The 20723-nt window shown below is 37.2% G+C and overlaps 1 protein-coding gene across 1 annotated transcript in view; it reads right to left on the bottom strand.

Annotated features, from left to right (window-relative positions):
* Positions 1–20723, bottom strand: part of map3k5 (mitogen-activated protein kinase kinase kinase 5) — a 75017-nt gene that overhangs the window by 30196 nt on the left and 24098 nt on the right. Inside the window, exons 4-12 of the mRNA XM_015041746.1 lie at positions 17391–17584; positions 15701–15869; positions 14141–14247; positions 7867–8037; positions 6280–6392; positions 4898–5057; positions 3546–3699; positions 3345–3452; positions 1888–1940 (exon numbers count right to left, since the gene is read on the bottom strand). Coding sequence (XP_014897232.1) covers positions 1888–1940; positions 3345–3452; positions 3546–3699; positions 4898–5057; positions 6280–6392; positions 7867–8037; positions 14141–14247; positions 15701–15869; positions 17391–17584 — 1229 coding nt within the window. The remainder of the gene's footprint in view (positions 1–1887; positions 1941–3344; positions 3453–3545; positions 3700–4897; positions 5058–6279; positions 6393–7866; positions 8038–14140; positions 14248–15700; positions 15870–17390; positions 17585–20723) is intronic.

The following is a 20723-nucleotide window of genomic DNA, read 5'->3' on the forward strand; positions in this document are numbered from 1 at the left end:
GTGCTGCAGGATACTGCTTGTTTTTGCACAAATACTCCACATCAGCTCAAAGTTTTATCAAATGAGATGATTGCTTGTCCGATTCTAAGCGTGCCAAGGCCGGATATGCTGAGCCAGTGTCTGCATGTGTGGTTGTATTGTAGCCTGCAGAGCCATTTTTGTGTCCTGCTGCTGTCTGCAGGCAGAGTGGGCACGGAGAAGGAGTCGTTCCCTAGCAACATGTGAGGACGGCCCTCCACTTCTCTGCGATCTGACACTGAACTCCTTTGAGAACCGCGGAAAAATAGGTGCAAAGCAAGCCATTATAAAAACAGTAGATGCTAGATCGAGACTCTGATGGAGTCTGCAGACGTGACCGGCATGTTTTCATGAAAACCTGCAAGCCGGAAGGTTTTCAGGAGTTCATGCATCGAATATCTGGAGCCGCCTCGCATTCGTTAGCAGAAGATTTATGCATATAGTAAAACATTACAACCAATGCGCGTAGGTTTCAGTTTAAAGAAATTTAGAAGTTCGAACAGAAACAAATCCTGGGAACCACAATATGCATCAAAAATCTCCACACAAAGCAGAAAACGAGCTTCCTTTCTGCAGAAGCCGCTCAGCATTTCGGGACAAGAGCGTCCCTGTAGAGCTGAGAGCGAAGCAGAGACTCCCAAGAGTCGACTGATTGATAGGCAAACTCATGGAAACATGAATTCCCATCCAGGCTTGTAAATACTGTCAATAATTCAGAGCATGCTATTCTTCTCATCTATAACTAAATTTAGAAAAGAATGTCAAGCATCAGATTTCACAGTTTGAGCCAAGATTTAGTGGATTTTCCACTTGTCCCTTCCTTCTCTTTTGGTGTTTGTATCATCTTTGTGAAATCATGGAAACAAACAGCAACAATAGTCTTCATTCACTTCAGTTCTTCATTTGCTGGGAGAATTTCCAAACTCAAATATTGAAATATCTTGGAATTGGGGCTATTTTCTGACGTAAATGTTCAAAAACTGACAAAATGTTTTCATTCCGTTTCTTCATGCCATTGCATGCAATTTATGCTCAAATGTAGGGCTGAAACAATCAATCAGATTACTTGTGATTAATTAATTACTCAAATAACTTCAACTAATTTAGTAATCAATTAATTATTTGGAGAACACAGATTCAAAAAAGAAAGAAAAAAACATATTTAGACAGTAATTAACAAAAAACTTAGTTGCATTATGATTAAAAAAAACATTTGTCTGTAAATATGTTTTACTCAAAAGTCTCCAAGCGGCAGTTTTAGCTTCACCTGGTTCGCGTAAGGAAAGCAAAGAAATCTGAATACTTGCTTATTTGTCTCTTTCAATGTATTTATAGTATTGTACAAAAAAAGCTTAAGATATTAAATGAAAAATCAGCAAAATATGCCAATTTTTGTCCGACTAATTGATTAATCGTCAAAATAATCGATAAAAAAAATCGTTAATTGCAGCCCTACTCAAATGTAAACAAAATGTGATCACTTTGATGAAAATTTCAATATAATCAATGCAATAAAAGTCTAGTAGAAATTTATTTCTAACTATAATAAAGCATCTTCAGGTTTTAGAGAATCCCACAGAAATGACCATGAAATCCCAGATTTAGTCCTGTTAGCATATTGCTAAAAATAATCGACTCATCTCATATTGAATACATTCTGATTTAGTTTGGGACACAGACACAAGCTGTCACTGTAACTTCTGAGGCGTCATGCCGACGTTGACGCAACAAGGTCTCTGTTAAGAACTGATTGCCTTTGGTCCGTTTTGAAAAGACTGGAGAGCATAAAAAACTAACAGGTGACACAACCTTGGTCTGACACGACTCGTTCTGAAGCAGAAATTTCAAATTACGGCAGCAAATGCTTACCTGACGCCTCGAACAGATGTGGCAACGAAGTTCCACTCATGTATCCCCTTGTTCTGTGAGAAAATAATAATAAATCAAAACGGTATAATTACTGTTTTGCTGCAGTGGGACATCAATGTTTTTCCTGCTGGTGGCAAATTGAATCGTTACAGGAATATTAGTCTGAGGGGACAATTTAAAAGTAATAAAACTCAAATTGAGACTGCTCAAGCTTCAGGAACATTATTATCTTGAAGTATTTTTATCCACCTGCATTTTTTAAATTGGGAGTTAAATGCTTTTTATGAATAACATCATATTACAGCCATTTCATTTTGTTTATGTTGATTAGATCTTTACTTGCTGCTCTTCAGCCTCTCCACATAGTTTGTAAAAAACATTTTTTAATCATATTTTGCTTTTGAGCTGGAGTGAAATTGAAGAACTAATACTTGAAACTTCCTGGATTGAACTTGGAATAAATATTCAGATAATGTAGCTGATGTACTGTAGTTTCTTTTCTTGAAACAATTTCGAAGAAGAAGCTACGTTCCCAGCATCCTGCACAAGTAAACCATAACCTTCTAAAAAATAGATCATCCTCCTCTCGTCTCAGGGATCTTTCTAAGATTTCTGCTCTTCTTTCTAGGTGAGATCTGAAAATATTTCTTCATGCTTTTGAAACCTCCAAGTTAAATTTGGATTATTGCATCTCTTAATATGAGAATAATTAACCAGGTCAAAATGCAGCTTTACGATTCTTACAACTACAAATAAACATCAGCATATCTCTCTGGTGTTAAACTCATTGCACTGACTTATTTGTTACTTTACACACTCTTTGAAAAACTGGCTCAAAAACCTCTGAGGAAGACATTGAGCACAACTTCCTTTGTCACAAAATGTAAACCAAAATGGAGTGGCGCCAGATTCTGGCGCTTGTAGAATTTCTCTTTTGTTGTTAAAAGATCACAAGCCATTTCTCCCGCTAGCGTTCGACTTACACGGTTGTTTTGGTTGCATTTACCCAGCATGCCCTGCACTATAATCCCTATTCTTGGGTTCACTTGATGTTCACATATGAATTTGAACCAGGGTTCTCTTGAACAGAACCAAAACCTCAGTTTTTGCTGTTTGGTCTGCATCAGATTTCGAACCAGAAAACACTCAGTGGGAAATTAAAATCGATTGTTTAAGTTCCCAATAATAAATAATGATAACAACAAATATTAAAGCAACAACTCGAAATCAAAGAAACACAACTGGAAAGTTTTAAATCCTGGCACATCACTTTCTTTTTCTTGTTTGTCTCAGACAATGTGAAACTACAGAGAATCAAGCAGAAACTGAGTAATGCCATGATGACATTATCATGTATCCTTCAGCACAATTTCTTTTGTTCTGGAAAATGTGAAGAACACAAAGAACTACTGGAAAAAGTGACATTTTTATGAACGACAGAGTAGTTGGATACGCACCTTATCGTCTGGAGCAACGTGCCAGATGGACACGGTGTTGTCTTCCACATCTTTGTTTATGGACAAATACGAAGGCTGGTACACTTTCGTCGGCTCCAGTATCAACACCTTGAGGGAAAGATTTATTATTCCACTTTTTATGAATGAGTTCAATGCTGTAGTGCTTTTCTTTTGTGGGGCAGAACTGAATTTGTTACTGACAGGAAATCGAACAGAGGAGACGTCTTTTTTGGTCGATTCCACTAAGAAGTCCATCCAGAAGTCCACCAGCTCCTGTCTGGGTGCCGGCGGCTCGCTGCCGGGCTTCTTAAAGTGCTGGTAGATCAAGATGGTTTCCACCAGAGAGCGCAGGTACCTGAACAGACCAAACCAACCCAGTGAAAAACCATGTAAACAGAACAGGAGGGATTTTCCCCCACACAGCAAGACAAAAAAACAATGGGATCAAGAAACTGTGCAAAAGTCTAGAGTAACATCTTAAAATAAACCCATCGTGCTCCCTTGAACAAGTTACAACAGGTGTAAAGTTACATCTTTCACACAAAATTATTCTTATTGTTCCTGATTTCTGGTCACTTCTGCCTATTTTGAGCTTCTTTCAGAATGAGCTGTTTTAGGGCGTCCGTCACTTTAAATCCAAACCCCAACTCTGATTGGGTTGCTAGGCGATGGGGCTGGGCTCCGGTGAGGTTGCTAGGTAACGGCACAAAGGAAAAGAGTCAAAATAAATTCTGCTCAACATTCAGGCACTTTTATATCTGTTACTGCAGTTATAAGGATGTAATATTATTTATATTAGCGAATATTATTAGTGTTCACTACATTTTTATGATTGTGGTGACAGTCATAAAAATGTAATACTACTTATATTAGTGAATACTACATCTATAGGTAGTATTCACTACTTATAGCTATATATTATATTTGTTAGGAAGAATTAAGGGTTTAAAATCAAAGTAGAAAGATCTGGATGAAAAGCAGAGAGGCAGCTGTAAATTGGATTTTTAGGGACTTTTGTTGACTTACAAAGAAACAATTTAGTAACTGAACTTCAAATATTTGAGGAAAAATACCAACAAAAAAATAAAAATAGTTTTCTACATCTGGCAGGTTTTTCTTCCAAAGAGCTGCTAGCTGAAAAAAAATTAAACTCAAGGCTGATGGATCTCATATTCTCCTTCAAATCGACGCAACATGGGACAAATTTATCCCCATTTTGATTATAAGCTCAATAAAACTAACCAGACTAACAAATAGAAACATTTCAAAGACACACAGATGCTAATTTAACTGATTCATTTTTTCCTGAGGCTTTTCTTTCACATCCCTGCGAAGACTAAAAGAGCAAACACATTCTCCTGTGATCTTTTCTCCTCTTAAAGCAAAATGCACCAAATGTTTTCACAATGGCCACAGATGGCCGCTGCGCCTTCAAGGCAGAGTCGAGCGCACTCCAGATCAAAACGACACTGGGAGCAGTCGGTGAAGGAGTTGGACCAAAATGTGCTTTTTTTTTTTTTTAGGATCTGAGAAAGGCTTGTACATGTTCGCACCAGATGGGAGCCTTGAGCTTGAAGAGCTTCTCGGAGGCCTGGATGACCCTGGTGTTGTCGCAGGCCAGGATGCTGGCGCCCAGGAAGAAGCCCACATCCCAGTAACTCTGCAGCTTGTCCAGGCTGCCCTTCTTCCCCAGCAGGCTGCTCAGTTTAACTCCTGGAAAGCAGAATCCAGTCAGCGCACATGAGCATTTCATCCAAAAAAGGAAACATTGACAAGTCGAACCAAACTCAAACAAACACCAAGGTACTTCAATGCTCCGCTTGGATGTTATGTAGTTGGGATTTCAGTTTTGCATGTTTAGTTTCACTGTTAAGGAGAGTTGATCATTTTTTCATAAAGTATTCAGCTGCAGGTAGACTGAAAGTTTCAGTCGCTAAAAGCTTCAACACTGCAAAAACAGAAAGTAATACCAAGTATTTTTGATTTAGTTTCTAGTGCAAATACCTTAGTACACTTGAAATAAGACAAATGAACCTAAAAGAAGCATTTCAACAAGACTTAAGAGCTTGTTTTAAGTAAATAATTCCTTAATATTGATGGAGAAGTAAACTAGCTCCACTGGCAAATGATTCAACAAGACATTTCTCCATGTTATAAGTTAATTTATCAGCGTTGGAAGAAGAACTTTTTCATCAATATTAAGGAATTATTTACCTAAAACAAGCTCCTATATCTTGCTGAAATGTTACGTCTAAGTTCATTTGTCTCATTTCAAGTGCAATAAGATATTTTCACTAGAAACTAGACCAAAAATACTTGGTAAGATTTTGTATTTTGGCAGTATAGAAGCTAATTTTAAGTAATTTCTTAAAAATGAAAAAGCAAATTTTACTCATAATACATTTTTCCCAAGAGATTTACATTTTCCCATCATTACCAGGTAAATGGAGTAACGTGTGATATGTAAGGCACCTTAAAGCTGAAAATGTTTACAAGCAAAAGACTTTAAACGCTAAAGGAAAAACATTCAACACATGAGCTTAGCTGTAATAACACCAATATAGCAGAAATGGTTGTGAATAAAGGAGCAATCTTCTGAAGGAGGTTTAAAGACTTCCAGTCAACCAGGAAAACCCAGTTCAGTGACAAACAAGCCTTCCTGGGCTCATTAGTCTTTATTGAACACATAATGAGCGCACACCCCGACAGAGAGGGAGCCATCAACGTTTATATTGTTACTGAGGAAACAATCAGAGCTAAAGCACCATTTATGACAGGCACTTAAAAAATAAACCCAATAAAAACCATTTTTCACTTTAAAATACGTAGAAGATTGATGTGAGGGCATAAAAATGTTTCAACGTAATGAAGGATTTCCTGCACAAAGGCAGGTATAACTTTAATCAGCCACAGGTTAATCAACAGGTCTGCTTACCGACTTTTCGGAGTTCGAACGAAGAGTCAAACTGGTGTCCAGCTGCCAGCAGGAGAACCGCATAGTTGATGCCAGAGTGTAGTGTTGGCTCAGACTCAAACCCCTTTTTAAACCTGAGAGCAGAACACAAAGTCCAATAAACACGGTTCCTCCAAGAAATGCGTCATCCCAAAAACCCAGGCCTCTCGGAGGCATCATAAAACATTCACAGGGCTTTCAGAGATAGTTGAGGATGGAGGAAAAAACAATTAGACTTATTGAGCTGGGGCCACAAACTGCCAACCTGCAATCATGAGTGCTTCCAAATAACGAGAGATTTCATTCATTTAATGACCAATCTGCTCTGCTGCAGAATGATGTGCGAAACTTATTAGAGCCCCATGCAAGCTTTCTTTTTTTTTAGATGGAAACTGAAAATACCAGCCAGATGGGAGGCTGATTATCTCTGCTGCATGTTCAGTGAACAAATATATGAGGTTTTAATTGCCGTTTTCTGTTAGTGATAATCAGACGGCTTGTGTTGTTGGGCAGGTTTCAGTTTGCTCTGACTGGTCCCGAGTGTTTCGCTGTTCTCCAACGGAAAGACAAACTGTTTACACTCACATCTGACTTCATGCTGTGGAGGATTTTATTGTTATTATGATGCAGCTTACATTAAAATAAACCTTTTTTTCCCTCACAACAGGGTTTATAAGAATGAAGCTTCTGCAGGAATATGACTTTGTGTTGGGTTGAAGTGTTATTCATAATAAACTACAATGAATAGTAAAAAAAGCAAAATTATGCAAAATCTTCCAACATTATTCTTGTTTTTATCCATTTAGTTTTAATGATCAAATTAAATGCTCTGCAGGATTAACAACTTCATTGCAATAAAGTTTGAAAAACTTGTTGGAAGGTTTCAGAATTTTTCTTTTATTTTTTGCTTCTTCTTTTAAGTTTTTTCATTTTTCTCTTTTTATTTCTAATTTTTCTATTTTCCCCATTTTTCTTTTTTCTTTTTCCCACTCTTCCAGTTTTCCTTTTTTATATTTTTCCCCATGTTCTTTCCCCCCCTCCTTTTATAAAATAATGAATCTTTGGGTTTCACTGAAACATAAACTTATAACATTTTTTGCAGTGCAATAAAACTAATATAAATTTATTGTATCCAATGTGGTATTCAAATCTGATGAAACTTTAAACATTTCTCTCCTCTTATACGCCATTAAAATCTAATATCCTAACATGACCGACACCCTTTCTGTTCCTACTCACATTTTTTGTGCATATTTGCAGCAAAGTGTGACAAACTGAATAATGTAAAAGGATGTTTTGCATTCTGTTGCTGTAATCAGATGCAATTTGCTGAAAATACAAACCATAAATCTTATTACCTACAAATCGTTTTGCTTTCCCACTAATTGGAAATGTTGGATTAGAGCATCTTGCCATGATGAACTACAGTGAGTCACCACAGTTATTATGCATCTTGTCCCTCAAAAAACTTATTTTAACAATATTTATTGGTGACTCAGTGTCTGGAAGAGGCAAATGAGCAGGAATGTAACCGATACGCAGATCAGTCTTCCCGCCTGGTTTTCTCACCACAGGGTGCCTTTGTCTCTGCTCTGAGTGTCGGTGAAGTGAGACTCCAGGAACATGTCCTTATAGATCCGGCCCACCATGCAGTAGATGTCCGACGCGACCTGCTCCTCCCCTTCCACCAGGGGCAGCATGATGTCCAGCGCTTTCTGTCTGTCACCAGGCAGGTTCCTCCTGCAGTCACACAAACACACACGAGTGTCAAAACACACAAAAAGCAGAAACGGAAAACAACGAGTCAGTCAGAAATCTAATTTCACACACTTTCCAACTTGTGTGAGACGTTTGGCAATAACAAAGATGCTAATTAATTGGCTTGGAGCACAGATCCAGACATGCTGGTTGAAAACTGGGAATATCTTTCGTAATTAGACTGTCTTAATGTTGAAGTGTCATTACAACATTCTTAATCTGGGGAGATATTCGTGCAATAATGAGCTGCGTTACAGGACGAGGAGGGTAATTATGTTCTGATAAGTTTCTCTTTAATCTGTCTTCATGATGTCTCCTACAAACAAACTTAAAATGAGAAAAAGTAGCTTCTAAAAACTTAGGTTTTGTTCCATTTCTGCCACAAATTAGGTAAAATCAGACTGAAACGATTAATCATATTAATAACGATTAATCGATTAATCGGAGCATAAACAAAAAAAAAGCCAATTTGCTGTAAGAACAAAAATACTCAAATGAATAATTAAGGCCAAAACTGTAAAAAAAAAAAAAATGGATGCATTTTGGATTTAAGACAAACAAAAACATTTGTCTGCAAATATGTTTTACCCAAAACTCCTTAAGTTGTTCAGATTTAGCTTCACAAGGTTCAAATTCACTAAACTAATGCCATGTTATTGCATGAAAGGCAATAAAATATTTAATTTTGGATTTTTTAAATGTATTTCTAATAAATGCTTAAATGAAAAATCTGCAGAATGTGAATTATTAAAATCAGATTAAACGATTAATTGTCAGAGTAACCAATAGATTAATTAATATAACTGTTAGGTGCAGCTTTTAAAGTCTAAAGAAAGATTTTCAGGTAATCCAAATAAGTTATAAACAAATCCACCTCAGCAGAAAGTGTGGTTGCTTGGAAACTAAAGAAATGTGGCATTAGTTGAGACTGTTGCACAGTTCTCTACATACTAATAATAATTTATCTTCCAAATAAAGTCATACATACTGAACTTCTCCTTATTTGTCAAGCTACAGCTGTTTTATGAAGAGTTTATGTAAGATACCAACATGAAATAGATTTATTCTGTGTTTATTATAGTCTCAGCGTAAATCCAGCTGCTACAACCGAGTAGCTTTGATCAAACCATATGCATGCGATAGTATGGTCTAGTCAAAGTTCAGATGGAGGATCTGTAGCGACATTTGAAATTTAATTTTCACAGATGCTTCTCATTCAGCCTGACTGAGCTTATAAAAATGTTAATCTCCAGATGTGTAAAACTAGAAGATGCAGGCGATATGGACTTCAGCTTTTATCACAATATTTTGTGGTACCAATATAAAAACTGTAAAAGTGACAATAAGAACCATTTATTATTTTTAGGTGACCGTATGACTCTGACTGACACATAATACATGAATTTAATAATATTTTCAAAGTTATTGATATGTATTGATTGTCTTTTTGAACAAACAGTAACTAACAATCCCAATAGTTCAGACAGTTTTGGGTCTTAAACATAATTTATTGGAAATTAACGAGACAATGCTAAATCAAAATTCGTATGGTAAGAAATTTATCGCGATAAATGATAAATGATACGATAAATACTCGCCCCTAAGTAGAGGTTCACCCCCCAAAGCAGCTGAAATGGCAGCAAAATGCGAGTAAAAAGTCATTTCTGGTTTTTATCTTTATTTAGAATACCTTGAAGGAAGTGGATGTAACTCCACGATGTTTCCTGCCAACGCTTTTCCCCCATCAATAAATCTTTTAGTTTAGATTAGGAAGACTTATTCTGGACACGCTTTGAAAATTAACAAAAAAGATCTGCGTTCTCCAGGGTGTGAAGGTTAAATACCACGCGAGGCCTGACGGCCATCGCCATGGCGACGGCCCACACAGACCTGCACGTTCCTCGTCCCGCTCTCCGTTTCCTGCCTTTCTCCTCTCCACGCTGTTGATGCGTATTTGCATAGAGGGCAATTCTTTTCCTGCTCCTGTCAGGCGCTAACCTGAGCAACAGGCTCGTTGTTCAACACCCACATAACTGAGACAGAAGCCGCTATAAAGTGGACGATTCATTAGGGAAGCATAGCAACAGCTTCACATCAATCACTCGGCTTTTATTTAGGCCACATATTGTTAATTTAAGGGCTCCGAGTGGGCCGCACCATGCTGAGTCAGAACACAGTGAAATAACCAAAGTGAAGGTAATTATATAACAACACTTCAGTGAAAGAATTCAGTTAGTCTTTCTTTAAATAGAGCACTTTTATTTAACCAAATTACATAACAAACCAATAAAATGTTGCTTAACTGGACACAGCCTAAACATGAAGTTTATACACTCTGAATTAAAAGTATATTTTCTAACATGAGATCAGATGCAACTTTTCCAGTTTTAGGTCAGTTAAGATTATAGAAATTATTTCTATTTGCTAAGTGCCAGAAACATGAGAGGATTTTATAGGGATTTTTTTCTCCATACATTTGCATTTGATTTTGGTGCAATATGTAACTTTTATAAATGATAGTTTTTAACAAATATGGAAAAACCTATCAGAGACGAATAATTTGAAAAATAGAAAAATAAATAATCAAGCTTCTCACAGTGCTGCTTTTGCCATCTCCAGAAATCCAAACGGTCAAAAACAACCAATCAGAGCTACAAGGAGGGTGTTAGCGCTGTCAATCATGCTCGTGTATGCGCTGCTAATAGTATTAATGGTGGAGAAAAGACTCAACATTACAGGAAAACTGTTTATCCTTAGCTGTAGCACAGCAGAGAGAAAGGAGAGCACATACATGAGGATGATTGGCAGCATTTCTGCATTTATGTGAGGAATTCAGTCTTTAAAAAGAGCACAACTGAATGATTCAAATGTGAGAATGAAGGATTTAAAATCATATGATCGCTTTAAAGACCAACCTGTGGAGGTCCAATATCTCGATTTGTACAAGATCTCACACAAGAAAGCAGGAAGTCTGACATTTAAGAAACCAAGGATTGAAAATACTTTTAAAAATATTCTCACTCTCATTGTCCTGGCACTGAAAAAATAAAAATGTTCTAATAGGACCGCAGACAGGGAAGGTTTAGTCTGCTTTAATCTCAGACAGTAAGGAAAGTTTTGTGTATTTTTAGCTGTGGTATGTAAACATCTGGTTTTAACTGTGTACGTAGCAGAAACTGTTCAGTTTTTGGCATCATAAATCATGCTTAACCTTCCACCACAGGAGCGTAAAAGCTTTCTGAACACCCAAACCAGCCTAAAGGATGGTCATCTGGGTGAGTTTCTACAGGATGTCACTGTAATTAAAGCCCTCAGGCTTCCTGCAGAGGCATCTCTGCTGTACGCCAGAGTTTTGTTGCATCCTCATTCTGTCAAACAGCCTCACTGCACCTCACGTTAAACTTTAGTAAATTAGAAATAACTAGGAAGCTACAGAAATCTTGAAGTAGGACAGCTAAGTTCATGTTTTTGTCATCATATCTGATTTAAATGGAATTATCTGCTAAAGTTTTTGCTAAGGCTTTTTAACGACCCACTGATTCAAATCAGGCCGGGATAAAATGCAAAACATGTTGGGTGCAGGACGGCATTTTTCTACTGAAGCAATAAAAAGATGTACAGCTGATAGAAATGTGAAACAGAACCAACAGGCTTTCTGCGTCCCTAAAAATCTAAAACCAGGAGAATCGAATGTCTCCACTTTTGTCTCAAAATGACAAAACTAAGAAAAAAGGAAAGTTTACATTAGCACTTATCTAATGTAAAACACTCAAAACATTTCTGTCTGAGCTTTTTTGTTCATAAACAACTTGATTTTATTATTAAAACATGCAAAAAATATTTTAGTTGTAGTGAACTTAATTTCAATACATTTTCAATCTATTTTATTTTGTTTTATAACATTCTGACCATAAATATTTGAAGCTTTTTATTCTTATACTTGCATACACATATTTATGCCTTAGGGTTTTAGTATGTTTGTGTTTGGATCATTTTGAATATTTATTTCTGGTGTTGCCTTACTACACCACTTCAGACTTTATAACGAACCAGTGTGTCTATTTTATACTTCATTTGACAGCTACTAGTGTGTTTTTACACCTGGAGATCTGTTTCTAACAAGGAGTTTTAATCACTGGAAGGAAAAAGAATTGGGAAGTTTTCTTCTCCTGTCACACAATTAAATTAAAACAATAAGGTTGGAATCTGATTTGAGAAAAAACTAGAATTTTTGCGATTTAAATCAAAATAGCTTGTTAAAAGAAATGTGAAAAAGATTTTAGCTATTAAGTCTGGTTTTACACATTGGCACGTTTAGGCGAGGCTTACCTGTTGCAGGTCTGACTGTTGATTTTTACTTTATTATTAATATACCTTTTCCACTTTTTTTATTCACTCCGACTTAATTTTTTCTCATAATTTCTCCTTTTTTAACATAATTTCTACTTTAATCTTAAAAAATGTAATCAAAAAAATTGTTTTCTTGCAAAATTTGTAGCAATTTTTGGAAATTGTGCTACAAATTCAGAAAACTTGATGCTGGAAGTGTCTGGTTTGCACATCTCGCATTTCACTTACATTGGTGTTAAATTTCCAGATTTTCTTGACAGATTACACTAGTCATTGATACAAAAAGCAGGCATTTAACATCTGCAACAAAGGAAGCGTCTCCTATTATTGTTTTATTACTCTTGCTTTTCTGCACAACTGTTTTTTAAATTTTGAGCTTTTATGTCAGAAACCTTAAAATGCAACTTCTATAAATGTGTTTCTATATTTTCTACTTGCATAAGACATTTGTCTTCTTTTCTGCATGCAACTGAAACGCAGTTTCTCTGCTGCATGTTTTTTCTCTCAGCAAAAATAAATCAGACCACACATCTCCTTTACTTTATCTGCAGGTACAGTGACTCATCTCAGCTTTTGTGAGGCGAACTGGAACAAAATATCTGCACCACATTCTGCTCATGAAGCCGAACAGTAGATTTTCTGTCTAACATTTATTCTATGCGACTGTGAAGCCAAACAGAAATGGTCCAGGTTGCAGCTGTAAGCTGAAAAGTCGCTCACATTCGGTGTCAACAACTGCTGCCAGATTAATGACCATCATCCTTTATTTGCTGAATGAGGCAGATGCACCATAAAAACTGCAGGAAGGTTTTACAAGAAAAGCAGCTGGTGTGAAAGAAGCAGTCAAAACCCAACTCTGTGGCACATCTGTGACATACTGAGGATTTTCTGTTTGGAAAATAATAAACAGTCACTTAAAACCTACATATGTGAACTTCAGTATACTGATAAAGTTAAGCAAAAATAGTTTAAAACAGCCCGACAAAGACAAAAACAATTAAGTTATAAAAATCCCCCATAAGACTTCACTACAGGGTAGTTCTGCAGCAATGCATTCTGGGTACAGAACAGAGGTCATTTGTCTTCAAGTTGAAGTTATGACATCTTTAAACTAAAAAAAAAAAAAAAAACACAAAGAAAGCCGAATGAATGTCGTTTATTATTTGGAAAGTGAATTTCTGATTTGACTATTTGGTAACATTTTGGTTTTAGATTTTAGTATCAATACTCGGCCCAATACGTTCACATATAAAAAACTAAAAAAAAAAAAAAAAGGAGGAAAAAGGAGGAGTACATTTCTACTAAAACCACAAGAAATTTTGAACTTTATTTCAAAAATTTTCTACAAAAAAAAAAAGAAATTCTAATCTTGAGGAGTTGAAAAATTCGCAGAAAAAAAATCTGGGACTCAATTTTTTTTTTTAGATTAATCTAAAAGAAATTCTAAAAGAAAACTGAACAGTTCAGTTTCATAAGTCTAAAATTTGCTAAAAAAATAAATAATGAAAATCTCTTAGATTAATCAAAAAGTTTTGAGTTTACCCTTACTTTTTATTTTTTTAATTACAATGTCCCTCAGAGGTCATCGTTCAAAATAAACCAAGATGCTTTCTTCTAGAAACGTTTCCATGTGGTAAACAGTTTCCTGTGTGTAACATCTAATAATTAAAGCCTTCGGGTTTGGCAGATCAGCAGGCTGTAAAGCAGAATGCTACTTGCATGTTTTCTGTCTTACCGGTTCAGTGCAAAGGCATAGTGAAACTTCACGTGTGGATGAGCCATGGGGTCAAAGGTCGGCAGCTTCTCGAGAGTTTCAACCAGCTTCACAATGGACTCATAATCCTGGAAGGCAAATAAAACAATGCAGTTCAGTTTCTGCTGCACCCTTAGTGTTGACATAAAGATTGTGGGAACAGAAGCAGCTCCTGCAAAACTCTGACTTCAGCACCGTATTCATGCACACTCCACTCTCTCGAGCAGCAAATGCATGCCGGTAATTGAGTGGGCTCTTCATCATATTTTTGTTCCTTATATTTGCCTACATATTCACTCCAGCCACTGCCTGCTGAATAATTCACGACATCCTGTATGCTTGTTGTCCTAATGAAAGATTCATGAGGCTGTGCGATGCTTTTGGTGAGCAGCAGGATGTGGACAATGAATGCATCACAAAGCAGAGATGAAAGATGGGGAAGAATGGAAGTTTTAAAATGAGCGGCACAAAAGATGCGCCACAAGCTCTCCGCAGGTGGTTTGGGACGACTTGTGTTGGAGGAGAAACGATCCTCTGAAGGGATGAAAGTGGCTGAGGTGACCTCTTCCAGACATCTACCTTCAGTCGGTACGTCTGAGTTTACTTTGCTCTTAAATGTGACATTAACCTCAACTTTGAGGTTTTGTTGTTGATTTTCTGCTAAATGGGGCTGCAGCTAATGGTTGTTTTAGTAATCAACTATTACCAATGAGTAATAGATTAAAAAATGTATTTATATTACAGACATTCAGACATTTATCATCAACAAAAATACAATGGACTCGTTGATTCATAAGAGCTATTTCTAGATACTGAACTGTTTCTACTAAAGAGCAGAAAACAGTTTAAAAAACTAATTCAAGTCTTGGTAATGCTGCTCCTATGTAGCGCTGTTTAACGGTTGCCTACCAAGATGGCGGATTTCTAGAATGACTTACTTCTGGCCCAGTCTTGTGGGAACCGTCTATAATAATGAAGTGTTTCAATGGAGTATCTAATTGGGACACACGCACACCAATTATGTAATGGATTGTGTTTAACGTATCATCTGTCAAAACAATTTTATCTGGTATCTTATTGACTCATTTGTTTTGTATAAAACTGAATCTGACTTTCAGTAAATTTCCTGGTGCTTATTCTTAATTGTGCACCTGGAAAACAATTAACTTGTCTGGAAAGAGAGTTTCTAAAACCTTTACAGGTGCAGCAAATAAACATTTTATTTGTTCATACACTGTGCCAGACGAAATACATTTCACTATTTTTTTTTCAGTTAAGAACTCGAGTTTGAACACTTGGAGACATTTCTGACTGCTGCCATCCAGTCACTGAATGTTTTAGTCAAGCACAGCTCGACTGTCACAGAGACATGGGTAAACATGGCAACAGTACAACCTGGAGACAAGTCTGACACACAGCATTAAACATTTTCTAACTCAGTGCGTGTCTGTCCTCAAGTAGGAGGCAAATATCTTGTCTTTTTTGCTGCTTGCTGCTCAGAACAACATGATCCCATGTCGTTTTTCATAGCTCAGTGCTCACCTGGATGTCCCTGTATGTCAGCAGTAGGTTGATGACCACGTCCACTGAAAGACACTCCACGTTGTCCAGCCTCTGCTGAATTCGGCTCAGTTCGGCTGACAGCTCCACGCCGGTGTAAAGTTCCCGAGCTTTACGGATCTCGTTCAGAATGGTCTCTCTGAAATACTGGCTGCAGGACAAAAACGATGCATTTAGTTAGAAAAACCAATCAGATTTATGTTGAGACACATTTTTATATCAGACTGAGTTAATATGAGTTAATAAAAAAATATAATTTCATTTATTAAAGCCACGGTGACCCATGAATGCTTATGATAGGTCTTCACATTTTTTTTTACAAAATTATTTTTAGACAATGAGATTTTAGTCTGGTTTTGAATTCCTTTCACAATGAGCTGTTTTAGGGTCTCTGTCACTTTAAATCCATATAACCTCCCTCCTAAACTGTGCTGGAATTCTGCTGGGGTTGCTAGGTGACGGGCTGGGCTCTGCTGAGGTTGCTAGGTGACGGGCTGGGCTCTGCTGAGGTTGCTAGGTGACGGGCTGGGCTCTGCTGAGGTTGCTAGGTAACCCACAGTGCTGGTGGACTATGACTTAACAATCGGGCTATTTTTGAAACGCATAAAAACATTTACTTATTACTAAAAATACCTGGGTGGTTTTTATTTTTAAGTGCTTCGGCGTTTTTAGAACCACAAAAACGTGAATTTTGAATAATAGGTCCCATTTAAAAGACAAAAACTACAGTTTTTAAACACTTTAATTTACTAAAATAAATGGTGAAACATTTTCAATTTCAAAAATCCCTTTCTTTTAAAGCTATAACAATGCTATATAACCTTCAGCGGAAGTCCATGCCAGTAGAGAACTTTAACTTCCTCTTAAACAACCGCAAGGTTTCCTCAAACTGGGCATAAAGTGAATAAATGTATGACCATCCTCCTCCTAAGGTAAATATATTACAGTTAAATTTAACTGACAGCAAAAGTATTGGTATTCATTCAACTTTTTGGAAACAGTTAAATATTTTGAGCAGATCTAAAACATGAAAAACGCCAGCGCTCATGCGTGTAGTTGGACACACCTGGTTTTAATTAAACGATACACAAATATTAGAATGGGCCAGTTAAGAGAAAGACCTAAATTAATTTTTATCTGTGGCATAAACTGAACATTGATCTTCACAGATCTTATTGATCCAACTTGAGATATAATGTCTAAAACTGGTAATCTCACGTCAAAAATGTGTTTCAGCAAAGTACTGACTAATTACAGGGACATAGCAAACTTTAAAATTATTTCTATTATGACTTCACAGCATTTGAGACCGCCCTGAACCAAACTGTACAATGGTCTGCATCTACAATCACCATCTTTCCCTGGAATAAGAAGACATTTCCATCTAAACGTTGAACATGGAATTGGTGCATTTTACAGCTTTGCCATTTCTGCTTGGACCCTCTGCTGTGTCAATAAAAATGGTCCGTAAATAGAGTTCTTCCTCTGCAGAACAGCCAAAAACAGGATGTTTGTTCACTCAACATCCCTTCTTATGAGCCGCAGTGGCGAAAGACTTTTTATTAGGTTACAAAATCTTTGCAACATGACCAAAATGAAAGATTCACAGCCACGGGATGGTCGCTGATGACACACACACACACACACACACACACTGCAGGAAAGCACTCACTGAGAGTTGGCCTGTGACACTTTGAGCAGCTGAATGAAGCGGTCCAGCAGCGGCATGCAGATGGGCCCCAGCAGCATCTCGAAGCTGGGCTGCATCAGCTCCGTCAGGCCCTTCATGAGGCTGCTCTCGCAGCAGTACACCTTGTTGTGAGGTGTGACCATGTACGGGATGAAGGTGTAGTTGGCTGAACATGTCTGTGGATGGAAAACACAAACATTAACACTGCGGTGTTTTCACGCCTGACAGTCTGGTAGATTTGGTACAACTGGGGATCAAAATTGCAACTTTTGTTTCATTTTCAGCTGGTCTGTTTCTCTTTCACACTGCATTGCATCTAACAATCCAAACCCTTTGAAAAACCTGTTCACCTCCTCGCCTGTGGGGGCGCTACACCAAGTACTACTAAAGGAAATGACATAAAAACCTCAGAAGAAGACACTGAGTAAAACTTTTGTTTACGAAAACAAAAATGGGGTAATTTAAGATTTTCTTTGGTAAATGACAATGAGTCGTTTCTCCCGCTAGCGCTAAACACACGTTTGTTTTGGTTGCATTTACCCAGAAAACCCTGCGCTATAGTTCACTTCCTGCTTTCGGAGCAGTCTCCGGTCTGCTTGGCGTTCACATATGCCACCAGATTTCACTTCGACTGAAACAAGATGTAAGTTTGTAGGCGGAGTTTGAGTATTCACATCTCCCCAGATTTCCAAGACAAACTTTAATAGAGTTGGATTAAAGTGGACTAAACAGGACTGGTGTGAATGGATCCTTAGTTTCAGTCACAAAATATTCTCTTTCTTCAAAGAAATTTACACATTTAAATATTAATTTTAAATGCATATTATGCGAAACCTTATTTGGACTTTTTCAATCTTTTTTATGGCCTTTTCCTTTTCATTCATGTTTGGGTTTGTATCTTACAATACTTATAGTCATTTAAATGAGAAATCATACATGATATTTGGAAAAAGTGATGAATTCATGTGACAAAAAACACCAAACCCAGTAGAAGACAGCGCTCATCCAGGAAAAAAAGTACTGACAGCATATTTACCCAGTGAGGAGCAAAAGTTTGGAGATCCTACAAACCGGCACCCTAACTGAGGCTTTGAAGGCACTTTTTGAAAAGCTCAGTTTTACTGTAATTTTCTGAAGTGGTGGAAAATGGCTCGACAAAAATTACAGTGGATGTTTATAGCAGTTTGTGACCACAGTTATCCATCAGATCCATGAACAGCTGGACAAAAAATGTCAGTTTTAAATTGTTCAAATCACTAAACGTCTGATTTGCAACCTTCAGTTAGACAGAATTTGACACATTGTTGCACTCCAATTTCTCCCAACAGCAGCGTCACCAAATATTTCATGTTATACTTTATGGTAAAACCATCAGTCTGTGTATCATTTACAGGAATACGGCTGCACTACAGTAACGTAGCCATCAAAACGTTACAATCTTAAGCTTAGAGGTAATTTTCTGATAGAAAAGTAACTTTTATTTTAATGCTACACAAAAGCAACTTGTATGGAAAATTAAACAATCTCACATAAATTGGGAAACAGAGAAATTTATCCCTCTGACAGTTTGTAAACATGTGTTGGCAACATTTGGAGAAATTGGTTTAATTTAAGAAATCTGCACACATCAGCAGACATGTTGTACCGACATACAGAACACAAAAAGTAACAAATGGAGTAAAAGTGAATATCTTGTGGTTGGGAAACCATCTTGTTTCTAGTGAGGAAAGTAAAAGTGCTCACTCCATCATTTTATGTCTGGCTAATACTAATCAACACATTCTGGTTAGAAAGAGTTTTCTATTAAAGAACCATTATGTTTTCTGTCCAGAATACCTGCTGGTCTGGCTTTGTCGTAATATCTGCTACATCAATATCCAGACATGATACTGATGACTGAGTTTGAGCTAGATGTGCATAAAAAAGCTGCTCTTTTGCGTTTAATATTCCTCATCTGCTCTGAAATCTGGAAATGTTCTAAACTTCAGTTACAATATTTTGTTTCATTCATATATAAACAAACAACTAATTTTATTGCTGAGTTCCCATCAAATCTAACTTGATAGAGAATAAACTGGACAGCTTTTTACTGTAAATAGATGGGAAGCAGAGCTTCAGAGGAAGTTTAAGCTGCTTCCTCTGCTTAAAACTTTTTATTTCACAAAACATTACTGTGAATAAGTCAGCATAAACACACAGCAGCTGTGAGAACAGCGATAACTACGCCATTAAAAGCTGATTTTTTATTCTACAAACACCGACAGGTATGCACTTCGATGGATTTAACATTTTCCTCCAGTCCACTGAACAAATTACAGTGAAATTAACGCTGACCTGCTGCAAACCTTTGCATACACCATCACTTTCCTCCATCTTTGGCTTTTATTTTGCTTCATGTCTTATTTCTGCTGCAGCCAACAGCACCGATAGGGCTATTTATTTACATCTCATTTGTAGACACCTGTGGTTTGGCTGTAATGATAAAGCTCTGGTGGCCTTTTTGCTGCTAATTAAAGAAAGAGGAAATGTGTGGTATGTGCACACAGCTGAAGCACAAAAAGAAAACCTTGCAATGTTTTCAAAAAGAAAAAAAAACCTGTTAGACGAGCATTAGAAGCTGAAAAGCAGCTGCTTCCTGACTAACAATCTATCATGTTTTCAGCCTTTCAGCTGATGCCTTCACTGCCACTGAAAAGGAAGTGAAAGACGGCACAGTGCAGCGATGAAATCTATCAACTGATAACAACTTCCTCCTGTGCAACACAGGATAATGACATCAGCTCTCTGAAAAAAACAATAACACCCCGACCCCTGGTTCTCTTAACTAAAGCGTGCTGCAAAACACTGCTGCTATATTTAGCTTTACTGTCTGTGTATGATTCATGCCGTCACAGGAATCAAATGGCAGGTTTGTTTCCAGGAGCTCCTCAATGTTTCAGAACAGCTGCAGCTCATCTGACGGGAACTTGAACGAGTCGTTTACAGGTAAAAGCTCACCGAGGTGAAACAGACTTTGGCTCGAGGGGAATCTGAGGCCTGGGATTGATGACGAGTTGCTCTATTTGTTAGCTCGTCATATTAGCAGCTCATCCTGAACAGCCAGGCTGAAACCTGCTGTTGCAGCGTAATTAAACAGATTCTGTTGTTAACCAGCGTTTCTGCAGCTTTCACCAAAAGGGAATATATTATGCAAAACTCACATCTTCCATTTGAGTCTCAACTGCTTCTTGGCTGCTGGAAAAGACAAGTGTTTTATTGCCGCATTAACGGTGACGGAAGAAAAATAAATAAATAGTAATAAAGACATCTTCTGTT

The sequence above is a fragment of the Poecilia latipinna genome, unplaced genomic scaffold (genome assembly GCF_001443285.1).
Source record: "Poecilia latipinna isolate Pla-1442-1.1 unplaced genomic scaffold, P_latipinna-1.0 Scaffold567, whole genome shotgun sequence".
NCBI classification, from domain to species: Eukaryota; Metazoa; Chordata; class Actinopteri; order Cyprinodontiformes; family Poeciliidae; genus Poecilia; species Poecilia latipinna.